Below are 19,276 nucleotides of genomic sequence, written 5' to 3' on the forward strand. Positions count from 1 at the left end.
CTTCATCTGTGGCCTCACCATGCTCGGCTGTGACTTTTTAAAATGTGGGTTCTGAGGATGGAGCTCAGGGTCTCACAGTTGTAAGACAAGCACTTACAGGCTGAGGGTCTTCACATAGACTCCACAGCCTGGGAGGATGTCCAAGACCTAGGCCTCAGCAGAAGAGGCTCAGGAACCCAAGACTGAGAACAGACATCAATTTCCATCAAGACTTCATCTTTACACAAAACACAAACAAGGACTGCCTGTTACTGCTCCGGGTGAGGCTCTGAGTTCTGTTCCCAGCACCCACATGGAGACTTATTAACTACCTATGACTTCAGCTTCAAGGGAGACCCAACGCCCTCTTGTGGCTTCTGTGGGCACTGCAACATGCATACACACAATTTAAAGTAAATCTTAAAAAAAATACACAAATTAAAACAAAATTCCCAATATCCAATAAACAGAAACAGACAACCCTTCCATTTCCAAATCCCCCCAAACTAACACAGAAACACATTAGGATGCAAAATGAGAAAGAGAGAGAGAGAGAAAGAAAACCAAAAAAGAACAGGCACATTCTGGCAGAGCGTCTCTGGGCTGGATGCTTTTCAAAGTTTTTGTTCTAACAAGGTTCTAAATACACGGATGTGTATTTTCTGCCCCCCAGAATAGATTCACATTGAGTCACTTCTCCAAATCCGTCATGCAGCATACCAGGGGGGTGGCTGTGTCGTTAGCGGGGGAGGCACGATGGATGGTTGTGGGGTAAAGATATCAGCACGTGTACTGTATGAGGCTGGAGGTTTCTGCCACCGCTTTCCCTGTTGTTAACAGTTCCCTCCATCCTCAGCAACAGCCTCCAGAGATCCGCAGGGCAGAGAGTCCTTCCCAGTCGCTCAGTGAGGAAGACCAAGTCCACAGAGGTCAAGACGTTTGCTTAAGGTCATTGTGTTAGTGGCACAGCCTGGGTTAGAAGTCAGGTCTCTCTGAGGCTCAAATGTGGCCAGGGATGTTCCAACACTGGCCATGCATCTGGCCATGGTGTTTAATGAACACCATGCATGCTATACACACACACACCAGTGCACACACATGCACACACACAGATGCTCTCTACCTGTGCTGGCTGTCACGGGCAGCAACCAGACCGTGTGTTTCAGAGTCAGCATGGGGGAGGGTAGGCCCTTTACGGGGAAAGAAACGCAAGGGTTCCGGGTACCTAGAGGGGAGAATGGATGGTGCCCTATCTCTCCCTGAAGGAGGCGGGAGTGGGAATGTGCTGTGAATGGAGAGGAGAGGGATGGGGAGGATGCAAGTTGAGATGCTGGAGCTGGTGAGGAGCAAGGCTGCCTAGAAGGTGCTGGTCTGATCACTGGATACCCGGAACCTGGGTTTGGTCCTGTGTTCTCAGGAGGAAGCCCAGAGAGATTGTTTTCTGTAAATCCCGAAACCCCAGCCAGCTACGGGTCTTAAGTCACAGGATCTGCTCTCTGGAGGCAACCCTGTGTTGGCTTCCTCGAGGGTTGGCTTCCTCGAGGGTTGGCTCAGCGTGTGTGTGCCCTGTGCCCAGAACCTCACAGAAGGTTCTGGAGGTTTCCAAAGATGGTTTGGATCACAGATGTTCCCGCCTTGTTAAATGCTTTGAGGGGAGTCAGTTTTATCCTTCCACCATGTGGGTCCTGTCAAATTCAGTTATCAAGATTGGTTGGCAGGCAACCCCTACTCTACTAAACCCTCTTGCCAGCCCCTTAAAATGCCTCCAGAACTGAGCACCGTGTGAGAGATGACTCTTTGAACAATGTATGTGAAACCGGGTGTCAGCCTTATGAAGAATCTTGTTTACCCTCTGAACTTGATCTTGACATTGGCTACATAACCACTGTGAGCATCAGACGGAGAGAGTGGCTCCTGCTGACTTCCGGTGTGGGTTTCAAAGGCAGAGGGATGATGATAAGAACCAGGATTTGCATGGTGGGCCTCATCCCTCCTAAGACTCTCCCACCTTTTATTCTGATTTGGTTCTCACCAATCAGAAGGTTGAAGTAGACATTATAATTTCTGCTTGATAAGGAATCAGAGGCACAGAGCAGAGGTGTCATTGAGTCAGACACCAGAACATCAGCCATGGTGGAGCCCAGACCAGCAGCTAAAATCCCTCTCCAAAGGCCGACAACCACGCCCCGCCCTCACATGAACCCTGGATGTGAAGACATACTGTTCAGTGGTTCCCAAGGTCATCATGTGACACCAGAGGGGCATTCACTTACTTCCTCTCCTCCTGCATAGAGTTGGGGTGCCTCATCTCCATCAAAGCACAGCCGAATTTCTAGAAGTCCAAACAAATGAGCAGAATGAAGAATGTATTAGTGGGTAGGTATAGATAGGGTCTGGGGCCTCATCTGGTAAAAGAAGAGCCTGAAGCCTGATGGAGAGATGCCAGGGGTTGGGGCGAACAGCAACACTCCAGCGGCAGGTTCAGCGCAAGTGTGGGGGTGGGGCGTGGCCGTTTAAAGCACAGGTGTGAACCCTCCACCCCAGTGCACAACATGGAGGTCCTACCCTGAGCTCAGAATTGGAGGTCCTTAAACACACAGCTCCCGGTGGGGACTGTTTACCCTAGGGAACAAATATCTAAGGGTATTTTCCCATTTGCTCGGGTGGGTTGGATCAAACCAGAGTCCTGGCTCTGGGCCTCAGGGAGGGCTCACTTCTCAGTGGCAGGTGTGGGGAAGGGTTCCAGCTGTGGCTATCTCCTCTGAGGGACGGAAACCCATGCCAGGACAGGGGCACCCCCTCTCACCTCCCCGTTCTCGGGGGGGTCTCCGTTGCCAAAGGTGCTGGTGACCACCAAGACCAGGGCTTCATGCTCCAGGTGGACAATGTCGTACTCCTCCATGGACATGGCCTAGATGGGCGGGGACACGAGAGAGGGGAGAGGAGATGAGTGGTGGCAGAGAGAAGAGGTGAGTGATGACAAGATAAAAAGTGACAGGGGAAAGAGGATGTGAGGAGGAAGAAGGTGAGAAATTCTCAGTTGCCTCCTTGCTCGGAGACCAAAGTCCTGGATGCTGGCTATTTAATGGGCTCATGTCAATAATGCCTTTTGCTGACATGACATCTTGCTGTGGCCACTATGTCCTGGAGGACTATGGGCATCCTGGGTCCTGGTCCAATGGAGTGGTTACTATGGAGACCCCCTGAACTTTTTTTTCTTTACTTGCACATGTGTACGTGCACATGTGTATATGTGTGTGTGCATGTGAAGGTCAGAGGTTGACACTGGTTGTGTCCCTCCACTGCTCCTGACTTTTGTTTTCTGAGATAGCGTTTCTCAGTTGAGCCTAGAGATCACTGCTTTGTCTAGTCTAGCCAGCTTGTTCTAGGGAATCCTCCTCCTTGCCTCCCCAATGAGAGGCCACCACACACCTGGCTTTTACATCTGGAAGCTGGGCCATCCAAACTCTACTCCTCATGCTAGGGTGACAGGTGATTTAGTGGCTGAGCCATGTGCCCAACCCATGCCCCTAGAATTTTTATGACCTTGGAGTCTTGGCTAGAGTTAGCTGTGCGTGACCTGGCAATACCTGACCAGGTTTTGTCAACCTTTGCTCTAATCCTTCCTTCAGTGCCCCAAAGGGCCTGAGCCCCTCGAGGCTGAGGTGCCCACCGTAGGGAGAGACTGTCACCTTCGTCTTAGCATTACTTGCACATTTCTCCAAGTACGTTCTAAGGAACCCCAGTCTTCCCAGGTGCTCCCTAAGATCAAGGGATCCATTGTCAGAAGTATGTGTAGCTCATCATTTCCCAATATAATGGGCGTTCGTAGAGCAAAGGCTGAGAAGCCCCGCACTGATGTAGTCCACAGAGCTGTAGCTGCTGAGGGGGTTTATGCAGATCCCCAGCAAGATGGATTCTCATCAGTCTGCTAACATTTTGCTCTAGAGATAGGGATTTCATGTGGACTGGACTCCTATGAAAAAAAAAAAGTGCATTATTTACCACTAGGGTCAAGGGAGCTGATACCAGCTCTTGCTCACCTTGGCATCGAAGGCATGCTTAAAGATCTCGCACAGGGTCTTGGCATAGGCTTGTGATTTGCCTGTCTCCGTGGCATAGAGGATGGTCGCTTTGACCCTCTTGGCCATGGCCTGCCCCATCAGCTTGGCTGAGAACTTGACGGCTCTGCGAGGAAGCAGGCGGAGAGAAAAATGGGGAACAGAGAAAGGACGACAAGGTGCTGGGATGAGAGCTGAGGACCCTTAGAGACACAGGACACCCCATTGTTCAGAGACCATGGTGACTTCATCATTTCCCCAGTGCAAGAGTTCTGAGGTCCAAGGTTGGCAACTTGGCTGTTTTTGGTTGATTCTTTCTAGTCCTGAGAAGCTTGTCACCAATAATCCCCAGGCCTTGAACTAGAGGGTTTTAAGGGATTTTTGGAAATAGAATTTATTTCACTTATTTATTTAGTGTCTGTACATGAGTAGTCATGTGTTTCTGCCTTCGCCTGGGCATGGAGGTCAGGGGTCAGCCTGCCCAAATTGGTCTTCTCCTTCCACCATATAGATACTGGAGTTCAGGCTCAGGTCCTCAGGCTTGGCAACAAGTGCCTTTGCCCCCTGAGCCATTCCACCAGACCAGCCTAGTGGCTTTTAACGTCCATAAAGGCAGAACCAGAATTCTTTATTTGCAAACACACTAGCGCCTGGTAGGTGCCATCCAGATAGATATCAAATACCTATCAAAAGAACCTGAATTTTTAGATTCTGTGCCCAAACTGGGAGGAATTTGACATCAAGTTGGAGAACTTTAAGCAAGGGGTGTACTGAAGGGGGGGGCGGGGAGGGACAGAAGGAGAGGGAGAGCCAGGAGTGACTGCCCAACACAGACTTGGCTGTACCTGAGCTTTCCTCCCATTCTCACTAGAAACCGCCTTGAAAACAAATTACTGTGTATCTCCCACCTGAAGTTTATTGGTGGTTAAGTTCATCATTTTACCGAATTAGGGAAACCACTCACACTGCAGGAAGGCTTTGAGCTCAGGGAGGAAGGAAGGAGGGAGGGAGGAAGAGGGCTAAAGGGCGCCTAGAGGGCTCCCCTGGAAGGCCAGTAGCACGGAGAGCATGTATAATTAACCTACAGGGTCTCCACCCTGAGCTTAACAACACAGTCGGTGTTTCTTCCAACTACCTTTCTCCCTTGGCACCTGCAGAATGGAGCTGTAGTCAAAGGTTCTCCTGAGACTGTTTGGGGTGCTTTAGTAAGGAAAGAGGCTGCTTGTGAGATTACTGGCCAGAGGTTGGGGAGATGGAGAGAAGAGAGAAGAAGGGTGGGAAGTAGGAATGGAGGGAGAGAGAATAAGAAGATCTACTAGGTCCAAGTTCATGGGGTCGGGTACTGCAAGTTGGCCTGCAGTCCTGCCTCTGGGGTCCCTAGAATAAGCGGTACCTGCTGTACTCCTGGATGCCACACAGGAGAGTTCTAGAGTCTGGGAGCTGAGTACAAGCTGGCTTAGCTTGAGTCAATGTCTTCTACCAAACAGAGGTTCCCACTGAGGGGATCAGTGGGGTTTCCTTTCTTGGCACTTGAGATTGGTGACCTCATTAAATCATCTTGATGGCACACACAGTATATGCCAGCTGGACGCTAGGTCAAAAGTGATCTGAGTGGCCTTGGTGCATAGCATCCTGATCTTCTATTTGGCTCAGTTAAACATCATCATCAATTTTTTGTAAAAGACAGGGTCTTGCTGTATAGCTCAACAGCAAGACGTGGAATACCCACGTCTTCCCTAACCCTACACCGTGTGTGCATGTGTGTGTGTGTGTATACATATGTTTGTGTATGTGTATATGTATATATGTCTCTCTGTGTGTGCTGTACGTGTATATGTGTATGTGTGTATATGTGTCTGTGCATGTATGTATATATGTGTGTGTACGGGTGCATGTGTATATGTGTGTGATTGTGTGTATGTGTGCATGTGTATATGTGTGTGTGTCTGTGTGTATGTATGCATATGATTGTGTGTGTGACATGGTGGAGGTGGGATGGAAATACCCATCACCCAGTTGGCACACTGTAATACAGCACCTGCCTAGTGCCAAGTACTCTCAGCTTGTGGACAGATCCCTTCATCCCCCAGTTCAGGGCACTCACTCTGCCAATTTCTTGAAGCCAATGGCTCGCCGCTTTGTGGGGGTCCCATTGGTGCCCTTCCACACATGGGTGTTCCATGGATCAGGCTGGGAAGAGAAGTGATGATACCAGTCACAGCCCTGAGGAGATTCAATCCCACCTGGAGAAGCCTGAGGTTCCCTGGGGCTGGGGCTGCTCAGACCTCAGTCCCACAAGGTGGGAATTGAGGCGGGGATAGGCACAGATGTCCCTGTACAAGGTGGTATGAGCGGCCTCCCTGCTTTGTCCCCCCAGCTCTTCCCACTCAGCCCCACTTCCTTTAGACTTTGTGTTTGAGACAGGGTCTGGATCCATAGCCAGGGCTGGCCGCAAACTTGTCATCCTTCTGTTTCAACCCTCCCAAGTGCTGGGATCTAGGTGTGTGCCACCATTCCCAGCTATGCACTGCCGTTTCCTGAATACCCATGTCTTGTCTCTGTAGGTCTCTCGGGCTACTGGGCACACGCATGTCCACGCCACTTCTTTGAAGATGGCCCCATAGGCTGGGAAAACTTAGCCCATGCGTTGTGGGTTTCAGGGCAGAAGGGAGCCCAGGGCAGGGTGGGGCAGGACCTGGTATTCAAAGGATGGGGTGAGTCGATAGTTGAGCATCTCCTGGTGGAAGACAGGGGTGATGCTGCCTGACATGGGGGGCACAATCCACACCCAGTCTGCCGGGCAGCCCCCTCTGCAGCGGTACTCGTTTTCCATGTGCTTGATGAAGGACTCGGTGGCAGAGTGGTGGTCAACGATGGTCACCTTGTCACTCTGCAGGAGGAGAGGTGACAAGGCATCAGGAAGGAAGAGGAGCTGGGATGTTTGGGTACATTCCCTACAGAGTCTGCCCGAGGACGGCGGTGGGATGAGTCTAAGTTCTTTAAGCCTAAGGGCACAGGGGAAAGGCTCCGCTTGGGGCTAGTGTATCTTGAAGACCTTCCTTATCCATCTCATCTGTCTGCTTGCTCTGCCACCTTTCTTTAACCAGGGGAATAGAGACTCAGGTGGGAGCTAGATTCTCAGATCTTTGTTTTGTTTTTATTTCTGTTTACTTATCTCATGCAATGCTTACCTTCTGTAACCTTTTATAGTGGTGAAATAAAACCCTGTCAACATAGACAGTTTTAAGGAGTAAGGCTGAGCCTATTGGAGATCAAAGGAGAAAGGCAACGTGGAGGTGGGTGGACTGGCACCTGGCACAGGCTGGGTTGGTGGGCATGGGTTCACAAGCTGTCTAAGAGACACTGCCGACTCCTTCCTTTCCTTCCCTCACCTCTCCTATGTCTTGAGTGTCTCACTCAGGGCCTGAGCTCTGATCATTTCCACAGCTCTCCCTGGGAGGTGGCCTCTCGCCCCGCCGCCCACACAGACCTCTGCACTGTGAAGTTCGTCAAGGTACCTGCTCTACTCACGACCACCCAAGGTCTGGATGAACATTCTTATCTTCCGTTTACCAGGAAAGGGCTAGTGCCAAGTCCCAAAAGTGGCCGCTTAGATCCCAGTTAGCGTCTGTCCACTTGGTGTAATAACACTGTCCACCTTGTGCTCTAAAGCAGCATGGTCTAGGTGGCATATTTTCCACCCATCCTACTATAACTCCTTATGGGGCTGGGGCCGGGAGCTATGTGGCTGAGAGTGAGGATGGGTGTCATCCCTGTGATGGAAAAGTGAATCTCTGAGGGACGACAAAGCATGGAGACACCATCACCAGACTGCAGAATCTTAAGCATCAAGTCCAGGCCTTCCTCCCACCTCTCTGCATCAAATGTCTACACTGCCAAGGCCCACATGGCAGGAAAGCGCATGGACAGCAGGTGGGTCACATTGACATATGGAGGGCCCCTGAAGGTGATTTTTTTTTTTTATTCAAGTGTGAATGAAGGTGCAGGTATGTTTATGTGCAGGTGAAGGTCAGAGGGGAGCTTTGAGTGTCATTCCTCAGAAGCCTGGCTGAGATGGAAATTCCAGGTTGGCCTGGAACTTCACCAGGGCTGGCTAGGCTGGATGGTCAGTGAGGACCTAGGGATCTCTGCTTCCTGCCTCACCATCTCTGGGCCTACAAACATTTCCCCCCTCCATCTGGCTCTCAGTGGCTCGCTGAGGATTGAATGTAGGATGCCATGCTTGTGAAGCTTTACTGACTGAGCCATCTTTCCAGCCCCCAAAGGTGGGCCTTGCTAGGCAGAACTCTTGACCCTCTGTTCAGAGAGTCTCTAGAGCAGTGGCTCTCCACCTTCCCAGTGCTATGCAACCGTTTCCTACAGTTCCTCACATTGTGGTGACCCCCCCAACCATCATATTATTTTTATTGCTACTTCATAACTGTAATTTTGCTACTGTTATGAGTCATAATGTAAATGTCTTTGTTTTCCGATGGTCGAAGGTGAGCCTGTGAAAGGGTCATTCAAGCAATGGGTTGAGGACCTCGCTGAGTGTGGTGCTGAGACCTAGGGTACCTGGAAGCTGTAGAGAACAGCAATGTTGATCTCCACCAGTGCCTGGTCCTTCCACAGTGAGGATGTCTTCCTCATGTCCAGATCCATCTTCTTGGCTACTTCCTGGAAAACATTGACCCACAGGCTGCCTGACTCTGGATTTTAGACCAAAGATAGCGGTGTTGTGAGGGGAGTTCTTAATTGTCAGTTAACCTATTCATGGGCTGACTCACAGGTTCTGAGGGTTTACTGTTGACAGCCCAGTTGTTGACTAAAGAGACATGGCTGGCCCTTAAGCCACTAAACTCATGTGCCAATCAATAGAAGGGAAGGCATTAATACCTAATACTTGAGACCCGGAGACCTAGGACCTAGCTGCTTTCTAAGCCAATGGCATTCCAGTAAAATAACTCAAAAGAAATACATCCTGGCGTTAGTATTTGACATAACAGAAATGAGCAGCCAGGTCACAGTGTCAGAGGCCTGGAGGCAAATTCCTTAATTAAAGTTGTGCCATTCCCTCCCTTTGTCCAGGCCAGCTGCTGGTGGAACTCAGGTCTCAGAGGCTACCATCACTCAATTTCGGTAAATTGCTCCTCAGCCCCGGCGGACACTGTGTCCAGCAGCTGGAATTGAAGGGCTGGGGGGGGGCAGACTCTCCCATGTAAGTCATGAGGTGACTCAGAGAGCAGAGGGCAGATGTGTCATCACTGTCCAAGGTGACGGCTTGGGTGGGAATCAGGTTCGCCTCTTCAGAAAGTGAACGGCACCTGTTTATGTAAATCTGTTTAACGCCTTTGATGAATTTCTGAATCGGGAAAGGGTACACACAGCCAGGCACAGTGCAGCATTGCTTTGACTGAAAGAATAAAAACTTGTTGGAAAAAAAAATGCCAGTTTTGACTTGAAGAAAACAAACAAACAAACAACCCTCAAAACCAAATCAACCCCCCCCAAAAAAACAAACTTCTAGATGTTGCTTGAATTAGGATGCTGTTTGAACTGGAAAATAGCCTAATGTGTTTCTTGCCAGAGGTTTGTATATACTGGTGTCTATCTAGTGGAGACTGCTAGGGAGCTTGAAAATTCTGGTTCCCAGGCCATACCCCTGACTGATAGTTAAGAGTCCTATGGACTGGGGCCTGACACCACTCTTCAGCAAGGCTGATGACCTACGACACTGGGGCACTCTGCTATTAAGGAAGGTCAAAGTCTGGCATTTCTGGGTCACCTCTGAGCTCCGTATAAGATGACTGCCTGATCTGGAGTGGGAAGGGAACCCAGAACCCGCCATATTATACCAAGCTTAGAGGTGATCGGAAATGCCGGACTTAAACCTTGATGGCAGGGTCCCACAGATACCAGTGAATATTGCTCTACTTTTTATGTTTTTGAAACAGGGTCTCATGTAGCCCAGGCTGGCTGGAACCTGCCAGGTAGCAGAAGACTGCCCCAAACTCCTGATTTTCCTAATTCTACCTCCCAAGCACAGGAATACAGGCATGGGCTACCACACCTGGTGTCACACATGGTTTTAACAGTATAAATGTGGTGCTTGGCTCTGAGTTCTAACCTCGATTCTTCACTGATAGACTGTGCGATCCAAGCCTACCCTTGACTTCTCAGGTTCTCTGTAACCTCTTTGGAAACAAGGCCAAATGTTGCAAATTGTTGGTGGGTCATTTGCTGACAAATAAAATACAACAACCAAAACTTTCCCAAAGCAAGTAGGGCTGGGGATATAGCTCAGTGGCACAGAGCTTGCCTAGTGTGCTCAGTGACCTCTGTTCAACCCCTGCATTGTAAAAACAATTGGAAACAAACAAACAAACTCAACACACAAAGAACCCCAATCCTCCTCTCTCTCTACACACACACACACACACACACACACACACACACACCCTGCACAGCTTCTGAAGCCAGTCCTCCACACCCAGCATTCCTCAGCTGCATGATCAGAACACCCGGGACCAAAATATTCAAAAGAATTGCATCTGTACACAGCAGGTGAAGACATTTCAATTGTCACTGTTCCTTAAACTATAGAGTGACAGCCATTTGTACAGCACCGACAGTGTGTCTAGAGTCATATGTCAGCTGCAGAGTGTCCAAAGATACAGGAGGCTCAGTGCAAATACAGTATCATTTTATGTATGGGACTTGGGCACCTGAGGTATGTGTGTATGTGTGTGTATGTCTGCATATGTATGGGTGTACCCATGCATATGTATGTGTGTGCACATGCATGTATGTTCATGTATGTTCACTGGCCAGAGAGCAGCCTCAGGTGCTATTGTTGTTCTTCAGGGGTCATCCAACTTGTTTCCTGAGGCAGGCTCTCACGCTGGCCTGGCACTTCCAAAGGAGGCTAGGCTACCCAGCCAGCAAGCCCCAGAGCTCCATTTGTTCCCACTCCCCTGGTCCTGGATTGTAAGCACCTACTATCCATGCCCAGCTTGTAAAATGTGAGTTCAATTAAACTCAGGTTCTCATGGTGGGAAGCACTTGACTACCTGAGTCATCTCTCTGCCTATCTGCAGATTTTCATACCCCTGAAGGGGTCCAGGGGATCCTCTGTGGATGTCAAGGGAAGACTCCTGTGCAAGGTACTTACACAGTGTCCTCTGTGGTGGTGGTTGCGCTATTTGACACTTCAAGCATTGCTAGGAAACCCATAGGCATTTCTAGGAGATTCACCAGGAATGCAATTCCGTGCCACCTCTGTCCAACCTCCCATGCCCAAAGCCGCATTTGGGGACCATGGAGGGAGCTCACCTCCAGGATGTTGTACCGAGAGTTGTCACAGTAGTCACGGACGCCAATCTCTGTGCCCATGTACCAGCCGCTGAAGGGACAAGCGCTGAATTCCAGGCCCCCAATCTCCAGCAGCATGTTGGACACCGCAGGGAGGCCATACCATTTGAGTCCCAGGTCCTTGAACCAGTCAAACCTGCAGAAGGTGACGTGGCTCCGCTCAGCATGCAGCAGGTGTCCCCTGACCAGACGTGTAGGTGAAGCATCCTCAGATTGGGGATGCTCCAGGCCCAGCACCCCCCTGGGACCGTGCACAACACCTGATGATTGAGAGGTCCTTCTCCCCAATCTCTCTTCTCTTCCTGCGGCTTTATTTTTAAATCTGTGCTTCATTCCAGCTAAATGTTACTCTCTCTGGGAAACCTTCCCGATGCTCAGCTGGGCCCAGGGAACCTCATATTTCTCCACTGCTGTACTTTCTTGGAACTGAGTATTTTAGGAATTGTTGGCCTGTGGCCTCCCCTCTTTGATACAAACCACAGGGGAAGGGACATAGTGGGCCCTGAAGCTGGTGCTAGGGCTTGATGGAATGAGGACTCTCAAGTGGGTCGGACAGGCCTAGAAATGAACGTAAGGAAGCCAAGGGCACTCAGGTGTCTGGTTGAGTTCCAATGTATCAGGAGCCTCGGACGGGTGTTCTCTGTCCAGGGAAGACTCAGGTAGGGCAGGTGGGGTACCACCAGTGCTGGGTGCAACATTTCAGGCCCCTCCCCCAGAGACTTAGCCAACACATCAGCACTGTTATTTATGTATGAGGTATTTTAAATGAATCCACACTTGGAAAAATAAACATTAAAAAGAAACCCTTTTAAATAGATGCTCTCGCTCTTGTGTGACTCACCTATCTCATTACACCCTTGGGTAAGGCTGGATCCTGTTTTTATTTAAAAAGTTGAGATACAGTTCATCATAGATTAAAAATAATTAACTTGATTTCTAAGATCTATTTTGCATATGACTTAAGTTTCTTAGCAACCTGCCTTGGTTTTGGCCCCAGTCTAGCACCTCATGGTGGTTTTCCTTGGTTCATTTTATAATTATATTTATTTATTTATCTGTATGTTTGTGTATGAACTCACATGTGACAGGGGACAGTTTATAGGAGTCATTTCTATTCTTCCACTGTATAGGCCCTGGGATCAAACTCAAGAAGTCAGGCTTGGCTGCAAGCGCCTTTATTGGCTGAGCCATCTCACCAGCCTTGCTTGTCACTCACTCTTTAAGTACACATGCCACCTGCTTCCCTGACTTTGGTCTCCTAGCTGCTTCTGGGTTCAGATTCTATCTGAACTTGGTTTATGCAGGGTCAGTCATTACATGTAGTTCCTCCATTGGATGTCTGTAGCAAGATAGTACGTATACTCTTGTGAGTCTAAGGGCTGGGCAAAGAGGTCGTGGAATTGCTTAGAAAGAAATGTATCTGATGTGGTCCAGGCTAGTTCAGAAGGACCCCAGGTATCCCAGCCTGACAACCAGGATGGGCCAAGGAGCCTCTTGCTGTCTGTTGGGGCCGCAGAGAACCTGGGGTGGTGGCATGAGGTGGGCGGAGGAGGTCATCAGGAAACCACCCCCCAAGAGCAGTCCCTCTTACTTGGGGTGCCTGATGGGTACTTCCAGCACCAGCTCTGGGGGGATCTGGAAGAGCTCGGGGTCGTTGCCGTTGGCCTGGAGCAGGAGCGGCAGGACATCGAAGCGGCCTCTTGGGGCTTTCCAGCCCTGCTGTATACAGATCTACAAACAGAGTCCTCCTGTCACATTTCTGCCCTGCCCCTCCAAACACAGTGGGCACAGGGACAGGGGAAAATGGAGGTCTTCGTGCAAGCCCTCAGGGCCGCTTGATCATGAGAGACACAGAAAAACAAAAGCCTCCTTTACAAGCACTCTCTAACCTCACCATACAACCAGAGCATCTTCTCCAGGGGACACAGGTCAGCCCCTTCCAGAAAGGGTCTCCTGTGCTGGCTGGTCATGCTGAGAGGATGAAGGCTGAGTCTGACTGTCTGTGGCATCCCCCACGGGCTAGTTTTTATGCATGCTGTTAAGTGATGCAAGATGCAAAGAAAGTCACCAGTGCTGTGGCTCACTGTAGAGAAGACAGGCGCAGCTGTCCACAGGCACAGTGAGACACAGGAGCTAAGGCATTCTGGAACCCTCATGAAGAAGGGAGGCCCAGGAAGTGCAGCTCCCTTCTTTAACACACTCATTTTAAACTGTGAGATTTAAACCCAACAATATACCTCACATGACCAATAATTCATCAAGAATGGATTAAGATTTTAATCAGATATCTGACACTAAAACTAAGTAAGATGAGAGTTCATTTACTAAGTATATTAAACCTGTGGTTATAGAGCATATAAAGTACATTAAATATCGATATTAACTTACTGATTACATACATTTTATTATTTGGTTTTTATTTTGAATTCTCTCCCTCTGCGGTATGTCTGTGTTGTGTAGGCTCTGCATCTCCACCTTATTTTATTTGAGACAGGGTCCTTTTTTAAAAAAAAAACTTTATTATTATGATTTTATTTTGTGTGTGGGTGTTTTTGTTGGGTGTATGTCTATGTACCAGGTGTGCCCCTGGTGCCTGCAGAGGCTGGAAGACGGCATTGGATTTCCTTGAATTGGAGTTATAGACAGATGGGGGTCATGGGAATTGAACTAAGGTTTATGGAAGAACCTCCAGTGCTCTTAACCACAGAACCATCTCTCCAGCCCCAAGGGTCTTACTATGTAGCCCTGGCTGGCCTGGACCTCACTATGTAGAGCAGGCTGGCCTCAGAACCCCAGAGGTCCACCTGCCTCTGCCTCCTGAGTGTGGGGATCGAAGGTGTGTGCCCCCACACTGGGCTCTGACAACACCTGGAGCTCTTGATTTGGTTAGATTGGCAGCCAAAAAGCATGACACTGTGGCCTCTAGCTCCTCTGTGCTGTCGCCGCACCCAGCCTTTTCCAAGGGTGCTTGGTCCTGAGTTCAGGCTCTCATGCTTTGGCAGCCAGCCTTTGACCTACCGAGCCACCTCCACAGCCCCACTCTGGTTGTTGAGATGGATTCTCACTATGTAGCTCAGGCTGGCCTCAAACTCACAACCCTTGCACCTTGGTCCCCTGAGTGCCACAAGTGCAGGCCTGCACCACCATGATGTGCAGAGAATGACAAAATATTGAAGTGAATCTGTTCAGGTGTAATATTTAGTAGTAAAAATGAATATATTTAATGTATTTAGTTCTTAACTTGTTACTATGCTAATCTGCTCTACCCTACTATTATAATTTCAAAATATACTCAATGTAAGACTGTCAGTGAGGGGAGGGGGGAGCTGGAGAGATGCCTCAGGTTAATACCACTGGTTGCTCTTCCAGAGGACCTGGGTTCAATTCTCAGCCCCCATGTGGCAGCTCACAACTGTCTGTAACTCCCATTTCAGGGGACCTGACATCCTTATGCCAATGCTCAGACAATTAAATAAATTATTAAGAAAGACCATTAATGAGCCGTTTCTATGCCTTTTTAAAATGTGGTTATCTTGGAGATCTGTTGGTTGGCGCCAGCTGTGTGCATGCTTGCTCACAGCCCTATGCATGCATGGCCATCAGGGACGTGAACGGCTCCTTATGGGGACGTGGCTGGGTTGTGAGATGTTTCTTTGTGCTATGTGAGTGGAAACCAGGAGGACGCATTCTGGTCAGGGAAGGTTCTGGACACAGATAAGGAAGAAGAGGTTTGAGCACACGGTTTGTGTTCGGCTAAGCAGGAGGCAAGGTCAGCCAACTACATGCTTAGCAGTTAGCACTCAGCCAAGCGGAACGGAGTCTGGGGAGCCTGGCCCAGGTTCTGAGTGCACAGGTGCGGCTCCTGGTTGCCCTGGTTACAGTGGGTTCTCAGGATTATCACACGGCAATGAGAAAAGCCTTATGCATAGGAAGTCAGCACACGGGGGCGGGGAGGGAAAGCAGAGTGTGCGTGGGTTGAGTAAGGGGGGACCTGGGCATTGGCGTATGTCTGCTGCTGTGTCCCACTGGGCACGGCCCATTTGACAGTGTCTCTTCCCTGAACTAGGGGTCAGCATACCCACACGGGAGAGACCCTGGGAGGGGAGATGGGCAGTCCTGGTTCTCTTGGCAGCTTTTGTCAACTTTGGTCCTCACCACTGTGGCATGCCGACGCCTAACCAGGCGTGCTCTAGGAAGGAAGGACAGCTCAAACTAACCCCACCCTTAAGACAAGGCTTCTCTGTGTAGCCCTGGCTGTCCTGGAACTCACTCTGTAGACCAGGTTGACCTTGAAGTCACAGAGATCCCCCTGCATCTGCCTCCCAAGTACCCAAATCATGTGCCACCACACTTGGCTATAGCTCAAACTACTGGTCAACACATGAAGGAGGCTATCAGGTTATCTCAGGAAAGGCGGCTTCTCCAGACAACATTTCTACTGATGGGAGGCTGGGGGACCTTCCCTAGGGTCCTAGACATCTTTTCATTCATTTAATACTTCGGGATAAGTTCCTTGGCACTGGCAAGACTCAGCCTATTCCACTCTGAAAGGGGACAGGAGCTTCTATAGGGAGGGTTGGGATAGGTTATGGCATGAAAAATGGCCAAATGTCTGCCATGGAACCAGAATGATGGAGTGGAAGGATGGTACATGTAGAGCAGGGCTGAGGAGTGGGATCCTGTCCCTTGCTGGCTGGCCCCTCCAGGACAAAAATGTTAAACTGGAAAAGCATGGGGGGGCAGGAACAGAGAGTCCATCCAGGAATAGGCTTGGGACACCCATGCTCACCTCTGTAAACTGCACGTTGGCTGGGTCCCCCAAGGTGGAGCCGTCGGGCTGCTTGTAGCCAGCATAGCGGATGAGCTGTGAGTTCCACACTCGAAAGTCATGCTTGCCGTCAGTCCTCTGAGGGAATATGGTGATGGCCGACCTTGGGAGAGGGGAGAGGACATGAGTCACCAGGGTGGGACTTGCTCTTTGGAGGACCCAGGGGCAGAGCTGGAGATCTGCTGTCCAGGTGCCCGTCTGTGGGCAGGCGGTGGGTTACCAGCTCCTCCAACAAAATCTTCAGTCTGTGCGAGGTGGAAGGCAGGGAACACACATCCTGGTTTTGAAGTCGTGATCCTCCTGCCTCAGCCTCCTGAGGGCTGGCATGAGAGGTATGTGCCACCACACACTGCAGGGAATATGGGCTCCTGTGAGAAAGTCGTGTTCCACCCCTTGCTTGGAATCCCTCTCTGCTGTCACAGGCCCACATCCAAGGCTGGACTAGATTCCATTTCCAAAAATGGCATCCCAGATGGAGTTTGCTGGACCCTGTTTCTGAGCACGTTCTGTAGGTCCTACTCTCCAGAGACGGGGATGCAGCATTTGCTACTGCAGGGTATGATGTCACTGATGCCAGAGGATGAGGTTAGAGCCTGGGCTGAAGGCAGCTCAGGGAGACAAAGCCACTCTTAGTGAAAATCTCTGCAGCACGTGGGAGACCACTAAGAATGGAGCAAGCTGCCTCCCCTCTGGCGTGAAGACACATGGCCATCAGCCAGAACCTGTTTCTGTGCACATACATTCAAGAAGCCTGTTTACAAATACCAGAGCCACACGTTGGGCTGGGAATGGGGTCTGAGACTCACTTTCTGTGTGGGAACTGAGATGGAGGGAGCCTGGCCACGCCCCCTCACCTTTGGGCAGTTTCAGGGCCTGCTCTGTGAGTCACTCCCTCAGGCATGTACTCTTTATGCTCATAGCAGCGAACATTCTCCTATGTCTGCAGTCTGGTTTTCAGACCGGAGGTTTAAAACTTGAGAAAAAAATCCTAAGTGATTATTTTTTTTCATTTAGCTCTCACGAAGATACCCGCTCTCCACAGACTAGATCACTGAGCACAGCTGCCGAGCGCGGGGTGACCCCTCCTCTTGGCGGCTCATAATGTCCTTTGAAAAACCATCAGAACAGCTCCTAAGCAACTTGAGGACTTAGCCATTCATGGTTTAGAATATGCTGGAAGGCATATTCTCCTCTCTGTCTCTCTTTCTCTCTGTCTCTCTCTTTCTCTCTATCTCTCTCTCTCTCTGTCTCTCTCTCTCTCTCTGTGTCTGTGTCTGTGTGTGTGTGTGTGTGTGTGTGTGTGTATCTGTGTGCATGCATGTACACATTGCATGGAAGCCAGAGGCTTACCCTGCTTTTTGAGACAAGGTTTCTCACTCACCCTGAAGCTCACCTACTGTGCTAGGCTGGCTGGACAGCAAGCTCTAGGAATGCCCCTGCCTCCACTTCCCCAGCACTGGGATGGCAAGTGTGTGCCACTACCCTTGGCTTTTTAAACCCGGGTTCTGGATTTGAACTCAGACCCCCATGCTTGCACAGTGAACACCCATTCAACCGCCCTTCCTCTCCACTTGCTGGACACTTCTCTGATGTATCAGGATGAAGTTACGTAGGAAAGACTCTCACTACCAGTCCCTCACATATACAGGATTTCTCTTCTTACTGGTAGCTTAGGAAGCAAGGAAAGCCATGCCTGAAGTGGACACACCTCCCTCTGTGTGAGCTCAGGGCAGCCCGGGATGCGGGGGAACAGATGTCACCGGCGGGATTGACAAGGGCAGCCAGCTGTGGATGGAGCCTCAGCTGTGAGGCGGCTGCTGAGGCCAGCCCAGAAGTCACGATCAACGAGCCTCGCTGCCTTAACTGGCTCCCTGCAGGCGGTGTTCCTTGTATTGGTACGAGAGTCCAACGTGGGGCTTGGTGGGACAGAACTGGAGGTCAGAGTGGCCCGTAGAACGGGAGATAGCAGTGTGGGATGCTGTGAGAGCTGGCTCTACTTGGAAATGGGAGCTTCTTCTTTCCAGGAATCCTAGCTGGTTTCCCATTCTCTCTCTGGGTGACAGGGAACTAGAGTCCAGAGATACTCTCCATTTCTGTTGTTCTTTTTGGCAGAGGAGGGGCAGGGGATAAGAACGCCAGGGTATTTCTGCCAGTTGGGCCGCTTCCCCACAAGGGGACAATCTCCCCCTCCCCCGGTAGCTGAGCCACATCCGGAACCAGTACTCCATGCTGCGGGGACCCCACCCCACCCCGCCCTATCTGGCGGGGCAACTCACCTGAGGTTCCCTTTGTTGGTGGCGTACTTGACGTGGTTACAAATGTAGTTGAACATGCCATGGGCCGTGGTGCAGTCTCGGGCATCAAACACCTGCAAAAAATGCATGACGGGATTGCTGGCTGCCTCCTCTCTTCCCTGGCAGTGCCAAGGCAGATTTCCTTTCCAGAGGACCCTGAGGCCACAGCAGCTGCACCCCTCCTGGATAGCAAGCCCCCCTCCCCATTCTTGAGGTCCAGGCTGTCTTTTTTTTTTTTTCCTGTACTAATAACTGAGGAAATATCCCCCAAAGGCTATGCATGGAGGGCAAATGATTAGGAGAGCAGGGTGGTGATGAAAGGGCCAAGCCACAGTGGGCTGCTTCTGTTTTCTGGGGGGGTTACTGGGCATTTAAAAACAAGCACAAATCAAATAGCCTAGAAAGGAGGGTGGGGGCGGAGGCTCACAGAACCCCGCTCTGCCCCGAGGAGCCTGCTGCCAGTGAGTGGCCTATCACTGGACGGTTGATCACGCTTCTGTCCGTAACCCCACACCCCTGTTCATGCCAGCAGCCCCATCAAAGTCAGTGGTTCACAGGACGAGGTGGTAGAAGAGGGTCATCTGGGAATGGGTCTGCAGCCAAGGGGACAGTGAAAAGGAGTGGTCCTGTCTTTGGCCAACAGGACGCTCTGAGTTCTACCAAAAGGCATGGCGATTTCATTCCACTAGAGCAGCATTCTGGTAAATCACTACCAGACCGGATCTCTTTCAAAGCTTGATCTG

The 19,276-nt window shown here is 50.3% G+C and overlaps 1 protein-coding gene across 4 annotated transcripts in view; it reads right to left on the bottom strand.

Moving 5' to 3' along the window:
• The window catches only part of Nos1 (nitric oxide synthase 1), a 174,168-nt gene that overhangs the window by 41,455 nt on the left and 113,437 nt on the right, over positions 1–19,276 (bottom strand). For all 4 annotated transcript variants that reach the window (XM_060382531.1, XM_060382530.1, XM_021642746.2 and 1 more), the window contains 10 exons: positions 18,516–18,607; positions 16,201–16,342; positions 13,003–13,142; positions 11,373–11,547; positions 8,616–8,717; positions 6,736–6,930; positions 6,145–6,230; positions 4,023–4,167; positions 2,786–2,890; positions 2,253–2,311 (listed from right to left, as the gene is read on the bottom strand). In XM_060382531.1, coding sequence (XP_060238514.1) covers positions 2,253–2,311; positions 2,786–2,890; positions 4,023–4,167; positions 6,145–6,230; positions 6,736–6,930; positions 8,616–8,717; positions 11,373–11,547; positions 13,003–13,142; positions 16,201–16,342; positions 18,516–18,607 — 1,241 coding nt within the window. The remainder of the gene's footprint in view (positions 1–2,252; positions 2,312–2,785; positions 2,891–4,022; positions 4,168–6,144; positions 6,231–6,735; positions 6,931–8,615; positions 8,718–11,372; positions 11,548–13,002; positions 13,143–16,200; positions 16,343–18,515; positions 18,608–19,276) is intronic.

This window comes from Meriones unguiculatus, chromosome 4 (genome assembly GCF_030254825.1).
Source record: "Meriones unguiculatus strain TT.TT164.6M chromosome 4, Bangor_MerUng_6.1, whole genome shotgun sequence".
Lineage (NCBI taxonomy): Eukaryota > Metazoa > Chordata > Mammalia > Rodentia > Muridae > Meriones > Meriones unguiculatus.